This window comes from Phytophthora cinnamomi (assembly GCF_018691715.1).
Source record: "Phytophthora cinnamomi strain GKB4 chromosome Unknown Contig35, whole genome shotgun sequence".
Taxonomy (NCBI): Eukaryota; Oomycota; class Peronosporomycetes; order Peronosporales; family Peronosporaceae; genus Phytophthora; species Phytophthora cinnamomi.
Window position 1 is genome coordinate 323,590 of NW_027150968.1, and position 15,543 is coordinate 339,132.

The 15,543-nt window shown below is 51.1% G+C and overlaps 2 protein-coding genes across 2 annotated transcripts; one reads left to right on the top strand and one right to left on the bottom strand.

Moving 5' to 3' along the window:
* Nucleotides 1–1,623: 1,623 nt before the first annotated feature.
* IUM83_16987 (Ectopic P granules protein 5) lies at nt 1,624–6,345 on the bottom strand (the record flags this gene model as incomplete). The annotated part of the gene is made up of 5 exons (XM_067941908.1): nt 1,624–1,747; nt 1,914–1,981; nt 2,070–2,122; nt 4,778–5,128; nt 5,199–6,345. 5 exons carry the CDS (start codon nt 6,343–6,345, stop codon nt 1,624–1,626), a joined length of 1,743 nt encoding a protein of 580 aa, XP_067792393.1.
* A 1,130-nt stretch (nt 6,346–7,475) lies between these two features.
* IUM83_16988 (uncharacterized protein) lies at nt 7,476–8,270 on the top strand (the record flags this gene model as incomplete). The annotated part of the gene is made up of 2 exons (XM_067941909.1): nt 7,476–7,892; nt 7,965–8,270. 2 exons carry the CDS (start codon nt 7,476–7,478, stop codon nt 8,268–8,270), a joined length of 723 nt encoding a protein of 240 aa, XP_067792346.1.
* Nucleotides 8,271–15,543: the final 7,273 nt, after the last annotated feature.

Genomic DNA, 15,543 nt, shown 5'->3' on the forward strand with positions numbered 1-15,543 from the left:
AAGTCTGCCTTATTAAGCGGGATAGATGGTGTGATGGCACATCGCTCCGGCGAAACTGTAATTGATACCGTTGGTAACTGTGTCAGGCTCGACGGCCCGCTTAGATCCAATACTAACGGCAAAGGCCGGATACTGAGGCTGGCCAGTCCAGCAAGACCACCAAAACTACTATGCCGTCTAGCTAGTACCGCGGCTTCCTCCACAAAGGCAAAATCATCCTCTTCACCCTCTGTAGCAAGTGGGGTCGATAACGACGACACTGAAACACCAGTGCTCTCATCGCTATCATCACAGATCGTCACTTGTGGTTTTGTTCGCTTCACCGTGAACTCAAACCCACACCAATTCGTCCATAGAGGCAAATCAGACCAATTCATTTGATCTGAGTGTGTATTCAGCAAAGTATCACTGAGCCGCAACACATCTTTAAGTCGTTCCACCTCGTAATGTCGTGGTAAACCCGATAGCTCTTCCTCCTTAAGCCATTGGTTTGGGTCCTTTTCCTCCATCCACGCATCCATCGCTGTGTAAAGTTGCGAAAGTGCGACAAAATGAGCGTATTGGCGCTCTTTCAACTCCCCAGTCGAACAAACACCACTGGACGTACGCCCGTTCGTGCCTGTAGCAGTTAGCACAACCTGTGCCTGGTTGGAGCAATAATTCACTAGCTTCCGCAGTTTGGTCTGTAAATGCTTCCTTAGATGAACGCGTTTAGTGCTGCGGCTGCGCGATCGATCGAGAAAATGATGGCCAAACACGTGCGAGCCACCGGCGGTTGCGAAGTACAAAGAAAAAAACACTTGCCAGTAGATAATTTGTGTAGGCTCTGACTCTGGAAGATCGAGGCAATAGTTACACCATCGGTAAATCTTGTACTGGGACAGCGAATCCAGGCTGGTGTGGCCAAACGACAAGGGATTACCTAGAGGAGACGTAAAATTTGGAGAATTGTAGATCGTTTCTTCGGCTTGGTCGTCAAGGCTTTTCCCTTCTCGAACGGCAATCAAAGCTGCTGCAAGTCGGCCCTCCGTCATTTTCATTTTCTCGAGTTTTTTCATTGTTTTTGGTTCATACGTAACCATGAGCTGGCCCATCGTGAGAAACAACGGAACCTCTTTCCTTGTTTCAACCAGTAGACTCCACAGAGCGAGGTACGGACATCCGCTAACGTACTGTGCCACATCGTATGAGCCGCCGAATATTGAGGCAAAAGTTGCCGAGGCAGCCACTGCTGGTAAGAAGCTCATTACAACGACCGGTTCATTCTCGAGGAACTGCTGCTCAGGTTGTGTTGCATACTCCTCTCGGCTGGCGACGTGTTGACAGAAAGATTCGAATGCAGCTGCAACCAAGCCAACCAGTTCGAATAAAATATCGGATGCAAAACCAGTAAGCTGCTTTCCGTTCGCAGCACTATTACTTGTCGATTCATAAGAACTTTCCATGCTGCAGTGCAGCATGACATCCAAAACATGACGAAACGCAGCATTTTCGTACCAAAATGGTACTTGCAACAAAGCTTTCATCCAGAACCGCATCGACTCTGCAAGAGACAAGTCGTCAACGGAATACTCAAATGAGCGTCTGATCAAAGCGCATAACGATTTAGCTGACGCGGAGTAGTCACTTCCTGCTATTACCCCCAGCGACGCCGTCGCGGCAGTCAAGGAAGAGTTTCGTATCGATAAAGCGGCGCTCGTCGATGATGCAGCCGACGGTGACAACGCCCCCGTGCTGTTTTCGCCACCTAACGCCGACGAGATCCAGGACATCGCTCCATGAAATAACGCTGAAGTCGTGACCGATACAGGGCTCGATTGCGGAAAGCACTCGTTAATGAGCGCGGGAAGCACTACAGGATGCAAGTAACGACTGCACTCGCGCACAAAGCGAAGTTTTGCCAATATACGCACTTTTGCTGTGCTTTCCCATCCGCCGATGTAGCCTTTGTTGAGGACTTCTTGCATACGATGGAGTTCATCTGTGTTGATGTACGAAAATTCATGCAGAGAGTTCAGCAGGCTCAGTAACTCGTCGGTAGTCAGTGCTTGCATCGCTGCCATGCATACCTCCAACTCATTATCAATCTCCATGAAGACGCCACCATGTTGAGCGTGCGTTTCTGCTTCAGTTTCAACTTCGTCAGAGGATAAAGTTGCTTCCCCATCATCTTCGCTGTTTGATGTCGCTGTCTTAGACTCATTTTCGCTTTCGGTTTGTGGCGCTGGTGCTAATGATACACACGATCTACTTGGGAAATCCTTAGTCTTATCCAGACGGGACAAAATCGGAAATAAGTTCTCCAGCACTTTAATTGCAGCAGGGAAGAAGTCGCTTTTCAGGAGTACTAACAGAGGCTCCCAGCGATCAAGACGGTCGCTAAACACAAACGTCGTCATCTGACAGATTACATACGCCACTATAGGCTCTGTCCGAGGAGCAGCAGTGGCTGCAACTGTCGAGTCAATGTCTTCTCCACCCATTCCTTTTGGGTTTTGCGGGGTCAAAAGCATACGGGCCTCTTGTTGAATGGGCGCTCCAGTGTTTCCACCAATTCCAGTTTCTGGTGCGCTACGCTTTGGACTGTCGCTATGCCCGAAGTCGGATACTTCTCCCTCAAGCGACGCGTAAAACGGGAAAACTTTGCGAGAAGGCAGGACTCGCAATACCGATGCTCCAGCAAACCAACGACGCAGCGTCAGGGCTTCTCGTGAGCGATCGTGTCGAAGGTCGATGAGCGGTAGCAAAGGTTCGTGCGTCTTGGGTGAGTAAAACCGCAGTTTCAGCATGAGCTTCCAGCACCACTTCTCAAAATCGACCGTTTCGCCCAGCCACAGTGCGCGACGAATTGACTTGGCAATTGAAGTTACCTCGAGCTTTTGTGGAGAGCCTCCTCCGGACAAGACGATCGCAGACTCAGGATCGCTTGCCCTCTCTTTTCGAGTCTTGTACAGAACTAACGCCTCTGCAACCATGAGCGCCACTTGACGATGTAGCATGGCGTCAGTAAACAGGCGCTGCTGCTTTACGTCGTATTCCCAATTGATGTGGTCCAAAAGAAACCGAGCTAGAGCACTGCGCGGTGCTGAAGTGTCCTCAAGAAGTAACCATTCTTGCAGATTCAGCAAATCCTGAGCTGTTGGCCTCCAACGATTGATCGGAAACGTTTCAAACACATGAATCCACGTTGCAGCGCACTCGTGATACTTGAAAAGGAGAGTAATGAGAAGCGACAGAACCCACGGATGTGCCAAGCAAATTGTGCTGAGCGGTCCCGCTGCGCGGTCACCATTTTCACCCAATGCCTGCTGACAAGGCTCCACAGTGTATCCGGCCATAAACAATTCATGAACAGCAACCGACACCAGATCATTCCGCTCGCTAATGCGATTTTTCTCGGATGATGGGTGACATGACGCAGCCAAACTGGCCACCGCGTTCAGCAAATTCATTGCGCTCTCCGTGTCGGACTCAATCAAGTTGTACAAATGCTGACGAGCCAAGGCGCCGGTATCTACGCCTTGAGAAGTCGGTTTGCCAATGAACTGCATCCATCCTGATGCTGTTTTGGCTTCCAGTGGTAAACTGTGAAGGTTGAAAAGCAGCAGAGCTAGAACGTCCCACTTCGCTAGATCGGATAACGAGCCGAAAGGGAACAAGTGTAGACTCTTCCACGCTACGCGGTTGCAATCGGCCGCCATCAGACCATGCAGACTTGTTAGAAACAATTGATCAAACAGCGTCGGGTAAAACACAGCATCCTTCATTCCTGAGTCGTTGGGTCGGCCGGATCCGGGTAGCTCCGCTGCATCAGCCAACAACTGTCCAAGAAGTTGCGCGATTCTTGTAGGCAATTTTTCGAACTCCTGAAATGCGCGTAGGCTGTGTGTGAGCTCGAGCACCAAAGTTAGCGCTCGGCTGAAACACTTTTTTACGTCTGAGGTGCACCGAAACAACTGCTCAAAAGCGAAGGTGTTAGGAAATTGATTCAGCACGGCGACAAAGTCTTCGTCCGATAGAAAATAGCGATCTAACATTTCTGGGTTCTCCAGCAGCACCCATTCGGGGGAGACTAAGCCTTTGCCATCGGCAACACCCACGTCCGCACTTTTTGGAGTCTTTGTGCCACTTGGCGGTGCACTCGACACAATCATCGACGTTCGCCGCAACTTTTCAGGATGAAAAACCAAATGCAACATGGCGATGTAATGGTCCACCAAATCTTCACTCCATTCGGTCCTGAGCGACCCATCTGTCCGAACCATTGCACGCGGAAACTGCAGGAATCTCAGAAACCACGACCGCTCGTCCATTGAAATACGAGGCAAGTACATGACGTGCATCAATAAATACGGCATATTTTGCAGTGACTTCGTTCGCAAGAGACTTTGTAGACACGTTGAAATCCACTTCTGAAGTGACTGCCTGAAGCGCAGAACGCTCGTAAACCATTCATTAGTTTTCGTGGATACCGATGATGGAGGGAGGTACAAAACCACATCGCAGCTTTCGCACAATTTGCACCATTGGTTGGCTTTCATGGGTGAGTTTAAGCTGCTGCAGGCGTAGCATTTAACCTTTCGCTCCATTCCCCCACCCCCAGCAGCACTGTAATGCATCTTAGCGTGATTACTATGCCAGACCAGCTCTCCACGGTAGAATGACTGCGGCACACGCCCAAAGACTCCCTCCTCGCCCAGCGTCACCTTCTTTTCAAAGAAAATGAGTACATCCAAACAGTATTTTAAGTGATCCACAGATGACGCAAGAGATGAACCTTGAGGTAACGCTTCGTAAAAGTTAGCACCCTCCGGGACGAGATCCAGGTCATCAATACCACTGGTGACGCCACAAGAAGAGCTCATTTTGTTGAGAAACGCCACAAGATTCGGTTCCTGCAAGACACTGTTCAAGTATTGCTCCACGTGAAAATACGCGATGGCACGATCAAATGTATGCATCGAAGCCTCGACTGTGCGTAGTTGTCGCAGCTTATCCAGATGAGCTTTGAGCTTTTCTAGCTGGACGGACTCCAACTTTGCGGTCTGAAATTCCATTTGCTGCTCAATTTCCACGTTATCACCGCATCGTTTTGACGAGGATACCCGCTTCTTCTCAAGCGTCCACACTGTTTCAAATGTAAGCACGAGAAAGTGTTAATGACCAACTAGTAGCACATGCATGCAGAAAATTCTCACCTTTCTTGACCAGGAGATCAATCTTCTGTTTGTACTCGTCCATCGTCGACGCTGCATTGTGCAAAATGTACTCTGAAAACAAGTAGCGCTCTAGTCGCGCATACAGCTCCCCCTTGTTGGTCTCAATGTGGCGCATCTTCGTTTCCTGGCGCTTTTGGGACGCCTCGGCTCGCATCAAGTTCATTTCGTAGTTGATGAATGGTTCTAGCTTGACGCGAATGTGCTTCTTTTTCAAAAGCTGCTCGTAACTCGTCTGTGCTCCATCTGCTACTGCCTCCTTAGCCTGCTCAGTCGCCTCTGCACGTTTCGCCGCTTCACGCGGCATCGACGGGTAAATACTATGCATCCCGGCCTTCTTCTCCGCCAGGTGCGACTTGGCGAACGAACTCCTCACCGTCATGCTGGCACTTTCCACCGACGCCGTTGCGGCTGTCTTCACCGGCATCCTAACCACGGGGCTCAACTTCTCCGGGTTCCGCGGCGACACCACCACTTTGTGCAGCTTCTTGGACGTCGTCGGCGACAGCGACGGCGCCGACGGGGTCGTGCTCGAGTGGTCCGCCACCTCCACGTCCTCTCCAAAGTCCGGCGGCGCCGACGGCGCAGCAGCATCTACCCCGGCGGGGACTGTAATCTCATGGAAAGCATGAGGCATCGACGGCCGAGCCGGCGGCGGAGGTGGAGGAGGAGGAGCACTGGGCTTGGGCTGCAGTGGCAGCTGCTCTGGCTGATCAACAACACCGTCAACCTCCTCCTGCTCCTCAAAAACTGGGGCTGACGGGGCGGAAATGGCCCCGTTCAGCCCTGGGATCGTCGGAGGTCTCTGAGCAGCAGCAGCAGCAGCAATTGCACCTGTTTCCTGGTCGTTTTCAGGGCTTTTCCCCTCCAATTGGGCCTGATCTCCGTCTCTGTGGGGCGGCTGCGACCCTGCGGCCTCCGCGACGAGTAAATCCTGCTCTGTAGAGGCCTGGGGGCCCTGTAATAAGGCCAGCAGGTCCTCCTCGTTGCGGCGGATCTCGCTGTCGCTCGCCGGCGGCTCCTGCACGGCGTCCAGCTCGGCGATGGCCTTCTGCACGTCCTCGTCCTCGTCCCTGGGCGGCTTCTTGGCGGCGCGGGGGCGCTGCGGCCGCTTGCGCACCGCCTCCATGGCTAAAATGAGGGGATGGGGCGCTAAAAGGGAGGGATGGGGCGCTAAAAGCTAGGTTTTAGCCGCTTCAACGTTTCAGATTGGCCGTTTTGTTCTTCTCGCGCTCCTGCAGCCGCCAGACGCCCGCGGAGAGCGCGGCCGACGCGAGCGGCGGGTAGCGCAGGATGCTGCGGTGCAGACGCGGGGTCGACGGGGCCTGGAGACGCCCTGGGGGCCGCGTACGGGGCGGCGGCGGGCGGCCGAGTGCGGACTTCTTCGCCGCTTTCTCCCCTTGGGTGCAAGAAGAGAACTGTTACTTTCGGAAACCGCGCTGATTGGCGGACTGCGCGTACTGGAATGATAGCTGCAGGAAGTAATTGTCGCGAGGGAGGAAAAGACGCGGACTTTATGGCACGGCGCGCGTTTTTGACGAATCACGTGACGTCAGTGCGCACATGTCACAGACCGGAATGACGGCTCGGACCATGTTGAAGTGCTACACCGGTATGAGACCAGTACCGGTTGGTCCGTCCTGCAGCTTGTTGCCCTGTTGGTTAGTAGACAGAGAAGGTTGAATGGGGTCATTTCGTGCGGCAATGATGCAGTATGGCTATGTATTACAGCAGAGAGGTAAAAAAAAATAGAGTTTGGGGAGGTTGAAGCTGGGTGGGTGAAGTTGGCGGCGTGACAACATCGTTCGTCGACAGAACGGTGTCGTCCTTCCATTTGACGCGGTTTGTTAACGAGTTACGCTTACCTGTCGCGACTGAAGACATTGCCACAGTATTGGTTATGTATGATGGCGACGCTGTAGTTGGCTTCCTGCAGTTTGGTGCTCTTGTTGAAAATTCCGTTGTTGTCGATCGATTTTCATGTTAAGAGCGATTACTTGTGCAGGCGGGTGCGTTGACTCCTTTGCGTCTGGCCTGAGCGATCGATTGTGCAACGGGTGAATATGGGTCTGGGATGAGTAATTTCTTATGCACAAGTGTCAATTATTTTCCCAGTCTCATTGGGGAAGTCATTGCACCACACGAGTTATTGCAGCTAGTCACCAAGATAGGTGTGAGAGGGGTATTGGGGTACGCGCATGCAGTCTCAGTTTTTATTTCCAATTCAAGTGCACACTCACCCGCTGCAAGAAGCTAAAGATGAACAAGACCGATCATACCAAGGACCTCGATCGCGTCCGTGAAGAACTTTGCAAGCGCGAAGAAGCAGACGAAATGGGTGACGTCGAAGAGGCCTGCCGCCCTGTGGTCTTGTTTGAGCAAATATCCCGTGAAGACTTCCGCACTTGGATCGAGAGTCACCAAGACCTCGATGATTTCCGTTTTTGGGACTACGAGCCATTGGACGCGGAGACCGGCCGCGTGGTGCTGTATTGTTTTCCATTCGCAACACAAACGTTTGCTGTCAGCGAGGTTATCAGCGAGATTCGAAGCACAATCGTTCGTATCGGAGGCGATGAAGAGCTGGCCGAGACCATGCTGACGCTGCCATCCCCAACGCTATGTTTCGGAAATCGTCTCCAGATTGCTGACGCCGCCTTAACGCCGCGACGCGCGGTACGTCGTGATCTCCCAAATGTCGTTGCGCACGCAGCGTATACAGAGTCTTGGTCACACTTGGAAAATAAGCTTCGAAGCTATATGATCCAAAGTACCTCCGTTCAGGTCGCCATCGGAATCAAGATATTCGGGTCAGAACGCCAGATCATGGTCTTCCAGCGCGTTGACGAGAACACATTCTATGAAGATGAGTTTGACCTAACTGGGAAGGAACCTGGTTTTATCAGCATTCCCGTTCGAGTGCTTTATCGTGGAGGCGCCATTCCTACTGCTTTGGTCGGGCACGAAAGCGATGAGATTCAAGTGGACCTAGCCCGGCTTCGAGATGTTATTGATGCGTTTGAGGACGGTTTGTGCAGGGACTTGGCTGCATAGCACCCAAGCATGAAGCGGGAGTGAAGAACTTAATTGTACTCCAAGTTTTTTTAGAGAGAAAAAAAGTTCAACTATGCTAAAGGAATTGCTTCAGAGAGCTTGTAGTTTTCGGCACTAGCTCTGTACCAAGTGCACGACTGCGGGTATGACAGTGTTCCACAATCGGGGTCAACATGCCAGCGCATGAATAGCTGGTTGAACGTGCGAATGACCTTGCGTGGTAACACTCGAGCAATCAGAAGCAAGACCACCGAACTAGCTTGGTACACGTGCTCTCCGTAGAAAAGATAGCCCGTGAGCAGCACGGCCTCCACTGTCGAACATCGTTTGTCCATGTACATGGTGTAGGCAAAGTCGTCACAGTCCTTGAAAAGTCGAGTAAACGGAACCCCTAGACAGTTTTCCTCAAATGATGTGAGCCTCTGCTTCGCGAGAACCCCTCCCGCTCCGGGTAATCCAACGTTGCTGACACGGTAATGGTACATCCTCGCTCCAGGATTGCACTTCTTATACAATTTGAGTAGGAACGTGATAATAGCTGCAAGCAATCCCAGCGCGAGGGAAGCGAGAGCAACCACGAAGACCAAATTGTAAGTAAAGACGTAGCAGGAGTCTTGCAGACCACAATACTTGGCGCCAAGGGCAGAAGTTCGGCGCAAGAGTTGACCATTCTTGTCACCAATAAACGCCAGTGATGTGATTCGATAGGAGGAAATCACAGCACCTACACAAGCTGTAGCGGCAAGGAGAATGACTTCCCACGGAAGACGGAAGTCCCGATCCAGAACTTGCTCACCACTGCGGGCCTTGATCATATTGACAGTCGAATAGGCGAACGCGAAGAAGCACAGGGAGAGGTTCAGCACCGAAGCAGAAGACAGCGTTCCAGTAGATAGCCCCAAGTAGTACATGTTTGAGTTGAATGCGAGGTGGTACGTGACTTGGGCGAGGTAAAATGGTTGCATCCGGCCATTCTGGCACCGGTAGGCCCAAATCTGCGCAAGAATCACGGATCTCTTGTGCGACATCACTTGGTACAAACTGATGATCCCCATGAGCAAGATTTGTGCAACAATTACGCAGGGCAGGACACTTAGCTCCACCGTATCCGCGTATCGACTGCGAAACACGCTGATAATTTGCTCGAGCCGCGTAGGGTCTGTTGAGCTGCGATCATTTGTGTACTCCCACTCGGAATTGTACTGGTTCCGAACGCACACGTCACCAGTCGAGCAAACGGGTAAATCATCGGGGGCTTGGAGTGTCAGTCCGTAAGAACGCCAGTGATCCAATACAACGCATGTGTCTTCGATGTAAACACCAGTAGTGTTCACAGTTCGAACACGGCAGCCACCATAGTAAGATCGGAAAAGTGGTTGCGTAACTATTGTATGTCCGTAGATGGTAGGTTTGGTCTTGATGTAGCGCGAGATAGTAGGGAGACTGCTCCCAGTGAACTCGTAGGGAAAAAGCTTAAGAATATCCGGAACCACCGCAAGTAAATCTTCTCCACCTGTAGCGTACGCAAGTCTCTCTCCAATGATGCTGTCGTTTGGAATATCCGGGCGGCAATCCGTATAGTGAGGAAACGTGTTGATGTCCGCCACCGGAACCGATGCAAACTCAGAGCTCCCTTTGACTGCCTGGAACTTGTGAAGTCGTAGCAAGACCCCAATATTCCACCGCGAAACACACTCGTTTTTCCTTTCCACAGCCACCTCAAGCTCTCGCCTCATTTGAGGAGGAAGCGACAACCCCAGGGTGTTGATGACACTCAGGATTCCATCAGGGGTGCTTGCAAGCACTACATTCGGCGTTCCCCAGTCGTTTGTCCCCGTAGAGCACACAGCGCCATCAGAATCAAGTTGATCCGCTAACGCTAGAGCAGCAGGCGTTAGTCTGCTGTAATCATTTTTCGCCACGGCGTCGGACGCGATGGCTTGCAGATCTTCGTATGCTGGCTTGCTTAAAATCGCACCGCTTCCGAACGCACTCAGCTGAATCAGCACTTTTCGACACGAACAAATGCACCCCGAGCACCCACCATGCATCACCGGGTCCAGTTGACTGTAGGCGAAGTAGCTATCCTTGGCTTCGATGAAAAAAGTCGCGCCGGAGACGTAGTTAGTGATTCCACAAATGACGATCAGCAGTATTGGGGCAATCAAGCACCGTCCGCCTACGGCGAGCACCGCTTGAATCACAGATGGATGAATATTCGATTTCCAGTTGCGATTACTGTTCTGTTGTAGTTTCTCTGCATGGTGCTGAGCAGCACAGGTTCCCGTTGCCATTGTAGTCTCGATCACTTCCTCGTCCGGTTTTGCTGGAGTGTATATGATTGCTAAGTAGTAGCGAGACAACCAAAGTAAAAGTGCGGAGGGCCAAACGGCGAGGTCAGCCTAACTTTGGCAACTTGTTTCGCTAAAAATTGGAGCGAAGCACAGATTGGCAGTTCCAAGTAAAGTAAAGCTGCTGGGATTGTGCTGAACTGCAAAAGACGCGCAGGACAAGATGAAACGCTCTGGGCGATGCGGTATGCGGTATGCCCGGAGTGATACCAAAATGTGAAGCAACTTTTGTCGTTGTGGCACAGTTTCGCCGTAAGACGGGCTTCACATGTTGGTTCCTCGCCGTTCTGGTCCCGGTCTTAGGATATAGTGATGTAGATTATTAGAGGAAGCGCGGTTGAGACAGGTCACACAAGACTTGGAGGATGGCAAAGCTCGTTTGTACATGGTATAAAGAGCTGCGAAGCACTTTGAAATGTGTTAATCTTTGTGATAGAGTGACCCACGATGGTTGTCTTCTTCTGAACGCTCTCATCTCTCAGGATTCTGACAAAAAAGAAATGGATTCCCAGGAGGGAACGTAACAAAATGGCTTGATGCATCGTTTGGATTGTTGAGATTAGCCATGCCGACACAATCTAGGACGTTCCTTTATGGAGTAGTACATGCTAAAGAGATCGAAGGCAGAAAGATTCCCATACAATCCTATCCGAAATTTACTCTTGTGTTAGTTGATACTGTTCCTCTTACGCCAGCGACATCGCTTCAGAGAGGTGGTACTTTTCCTCACTGGCCAAGAACCACGTGCACGAAAGCGCGTGCGATAACGTTCCATCATCAGGGTGATAGTGCCAACGGATCAGCAACAAATTGAAAGTGCGAATAATCTTCTTGGGCAGGACCCGAGCGATGAGCAATAAAATCACAGCCGTAGCTTGATACACATGGACACCGTAGAAGAGATAACCTGTAAGGAGCATCGCCTCCACCGTCGTACAACGTTTGTTCATGTAGGTAACGTAGGCGAAATCATCGCAGTCTTTGAAAAGTCTAGTGAATCGAACCCCCAGGCAGTTTTCCTCGAACGTTGTCAGCGCTGACGCCACCCCCTTGGCGTCTATAGGCGCAGCACTGTTCACACGGTATCGTTTAGTGTGGGCAGCTTGACCTCGGCTTTTCCACAGTTTCAGGAACACGGCGACCAAGGTTGTGAATATTCCGAGCGCTAAAGCACCAACCGTGACAACAATCCCCAAATTGATTATGAATACGTAGCACGAGGTCTTGAGTCCACAATACTTTGCGCCACGAGCAGATGTCCGCCGCAGTAGTTCTCCATTGAGAGTACCAATGAACGATAAAGATGTTTGCTGAAACAAGGATAAGATACCGCCCACACAAGCTGTAGCAGCAAGCAGGATTACTTCCCATGGGAGACGAAATTCTCGGTCGAGCACTTGTTCACCAGTCCTAGCCTTGAGGAGGTTGATAAATGAGTACGCGAAGGCGAAGAAGCTGAGTGCGAGATTAAAGATGGAGCCAGACGATAGCGTTCCGGTTGATAGCCCGAGGTAGTACATGTTCGAGTTGAACGCGAAATGATACATGACCTGGGCCAGATAAAGTGGTTGCATCCGACCGTTTTGGCAGCGATAAGCCCAAATCTGCGCAAGCAGCACGGATCGCTTGTGCGACATTACTTGATAAAGCGTAAGAATGCCCATGAACAATATTTGTGCAACCACTGCACCGGGAAGCATGCTAAGCGCGACGTTGTCGGTATATCGACTCCGAAACACGCTGATAATTTGTACCACACGGGTCGGATCGGCGGTGGTGAAGGCGTTCGTGTACTCCCATACTGTGTTGTACATGTTGTGAACGCAAACGTCACCAGTCGAGCAAACCGGCAAGTCGTCGGGAGATTGCAACATTAGGCCGTACGTGCGCCAATGCTCGATGTATGTACACGTGTCTTCGACGTAAATCCCTGTCTTGTTTACAACGCGGACTCGGCAACCTGCGTAATATGACCGCAGAAGTGGTTGTGTCACGGTGGTGTGTCCATAAATGGTTGGCGAGGTCTTGATGTAGCGCGAAACTGCGGGAAGACTGCTACTCTCGATCTCGTACGGGAATTGCTTCAGAATAGCTGGCACCACAGCAATCAAATCTTCTCCGTTAGTGGCATGGGCTAGCTTGATTCCTATGACACCAGCGTTTGGGATATCCGGGCGGCAGTCCGTGTAGTCTGGGTAAGTATTGAAGTCAGCCACTGAAATCGAGGAATAGTCAGCATTGTTCTTGACCGTCTGGAATCGGTGGAGACGTAGCACAACGCCAAGGTTCCACCGGGAAACACACTCGTCTTTCTTCTCCACAGCCACTTCGAGTTCACGCTTCATCTGAGGCGCCAGGGACAATCCCAGAGTGTTGACAACGCTCAAGATTCCTTCTGCTGAGCTGCCAATCGCAACATTGGGCGTCCCCCAGTCGTTCACACCGCCAACCGCGACGGAGCAAACAGCTCCACCGGCATCCAGTTTATCTGCCAGAGCGATTTCTTCAGAAGTCAGCTTGCTGTAGTCTCCAGCGTCGACGGCCGCATTTGCCATTATTTGTGAATTCTCGTAGGCAGGCATGCTGACGATGGCGTCGCTGCCGAATACGCTCAACTGTATGAGCACCTTGCGGCAGGATGAGACACAGTCATGACAGCCACCTCGCATGAGTGGGTCGAGCTGGCTGTACGCGAAGTAGCTTTGCTTGGCGTCGATGAAGAACGTTCCGTCCGCGAAGTAGCCGGTGGTGACGCACAGTATCACTAACATCAACGGGGCGACCACGCACCGCCCAGTCACACTCACAGCCGCTAGCAGAACCGACGGGTGAAGTAGCGTTCGCCAGTCGCGGTCGCTGTCCTGCTGCCGCCTCTCCATGTAGTATTGCACCCCCAACTGCTTGTCCTGGTGCGTTCATCAGCCACGAGGGTCGCTGTATCCATTGTTTAAAAGCGGGACGAACTCGATAATGACGATGTGCGGTGAGCAACGTGTTGTTCGCCGCAGGTCCAGTCGAGGACGAGGGGCAACGGTACCCAGATCAGTTTTGGCGTGGCCAGAGTTCGGCACAATGAAGTCGTTGGCCTCAGAAAACTTTCTGTCCGTGTGATTCGTAACACATGCGTACACCTTCTCAATATACTTTTAGAAACGGCTTAGACACCACAAGACTGTGGCTGTCATGTATACTGGTTCCGACTCCAAGACTGTCAGTCGCTATGGTGAGTCAAACTGCAGCGCACCATCGCAAAATGTCATCTAAAAATATTAAAATAGTCGAGATTGCGGTGAACCCATGATGCCTAGAAGTATTATTGTACGACGGTGGTCGTACAGTACATCTGTAGGATAGTTTCTTTTGTGTGGCTCTTCGATTTCTATCGATTTCTATATCTGACGTCATCGTTTCTATCCAAGTTTTCAGGGAAAACGAAAGCAGAAATGACAGATCCAAGTTCGATCCAGGAGCTTTGCTGGGGCTTCTTCGCGCCCACCTCAAGGACTGACTTCGCTTCGAGGACGTATGTCACGAGCGAGACCATTGGGCCCCCAGCAAGTATCGCCTCAGGGTGTGGCCACCCATCCAGAAATACCGACGAAACCATTTTCACGAAATTTCGAGAAGTTCTCGCGCTGTTGGGGGCGGTGGCTCCTGTCAACTTAACCTCCGTGGACTTTGTACTGAACAATTGCTGTGAAGTGAAGAAGGAAAGCTCAGAGACTTTAAAACCTGTTTCGTTTCGAGATCGCGAGAAACTCATCGCGATCTCGAAACGAAACGGGGTATCCAGGCCAGGGCAGCATGAATACCGATGAACAGGTTGTTGGGGCTGGCAAACTGCACTGCACATTTGCGTTGAAGCCGATGACTGTGTCTTTTCCAACGATAAGCTTCGTGGGGCAAATGACGAATGTCAATTAGCCCACCACTCCAGGGGCGTGGCGTGGCGGATACCCCCGAAATATTTCATCCGTCATAGTCGCGACCTGGAGGGTTAACACATCCTTCTCGACAAGGTAGCTGATCCCTCTGCACTCAGAACGGGATACTCCTCGAAAGTATTGGACAACCAGCGACCCATTAGCTTGATGAGGAGCCGATCTGTTCCCGTGTTTAAAAGCGCTGTTGCTCCTCCAATTCGGACCAAGTGAGTGGAGAATCTCGTGGCATCAAAACCCAACTTTGCTGCAGCCCTTCGAATAACAGCGGCAACACTTCTGGCAGTGATGCCGCCCTTTCCTGTCGATAGGACTGGCTCGTTGGTTGCGGTTTTGATTATTGAAGCTGCTTTCCAGATCCATCTTGCTGATCGAACTGGGCAAAGTACCTTATCGCCGGACTTGTGATGATAACGGATTTCTTCTCGGCCGTACTTGTAGTGGGTCTAACTTGACTCACTTCTTTAGCTTACACGTTGCGCAACGTGTATGATGAAGCGTAAGTACTTAGTAATTACTTAGGTTAATTATATTTGAATGCACAAATATAAATTAACTTAGACAAGACTCCAAGTAGCTAGTTTAAGGTAAAATGAGAACTGTATTGTTTGTAAATTGATCTTCCTCTAAAATCTGCTAAAAACTGTTTATCATCTATGAAAGGGTTGGCAGCGGCTGGCTGTCAGAGCCCCGCTAATATGCATGTCTCTGATTGGTAGAAAGATGCTGCTTTCTACCAATAGGATCTTTTGGGTATGTGTGGACCACTCATTGTGGTGGTCCACTTCAATGTATCCATTGGTGTGTCTCACACCAAGGCGAGGAAGTATCCAAAACTTTTAACAGATAACCTATCTGTTAAATTCACAAGTGGCTTGTAGCCACTTGTGCGTGTAACCCCGTTACACCATCCCCCCCTTACGGTTAGACGCGCGAGGAGGACTCGCCCTCAAAGCGTAAAGACTCAGTGTCGAGCGAATC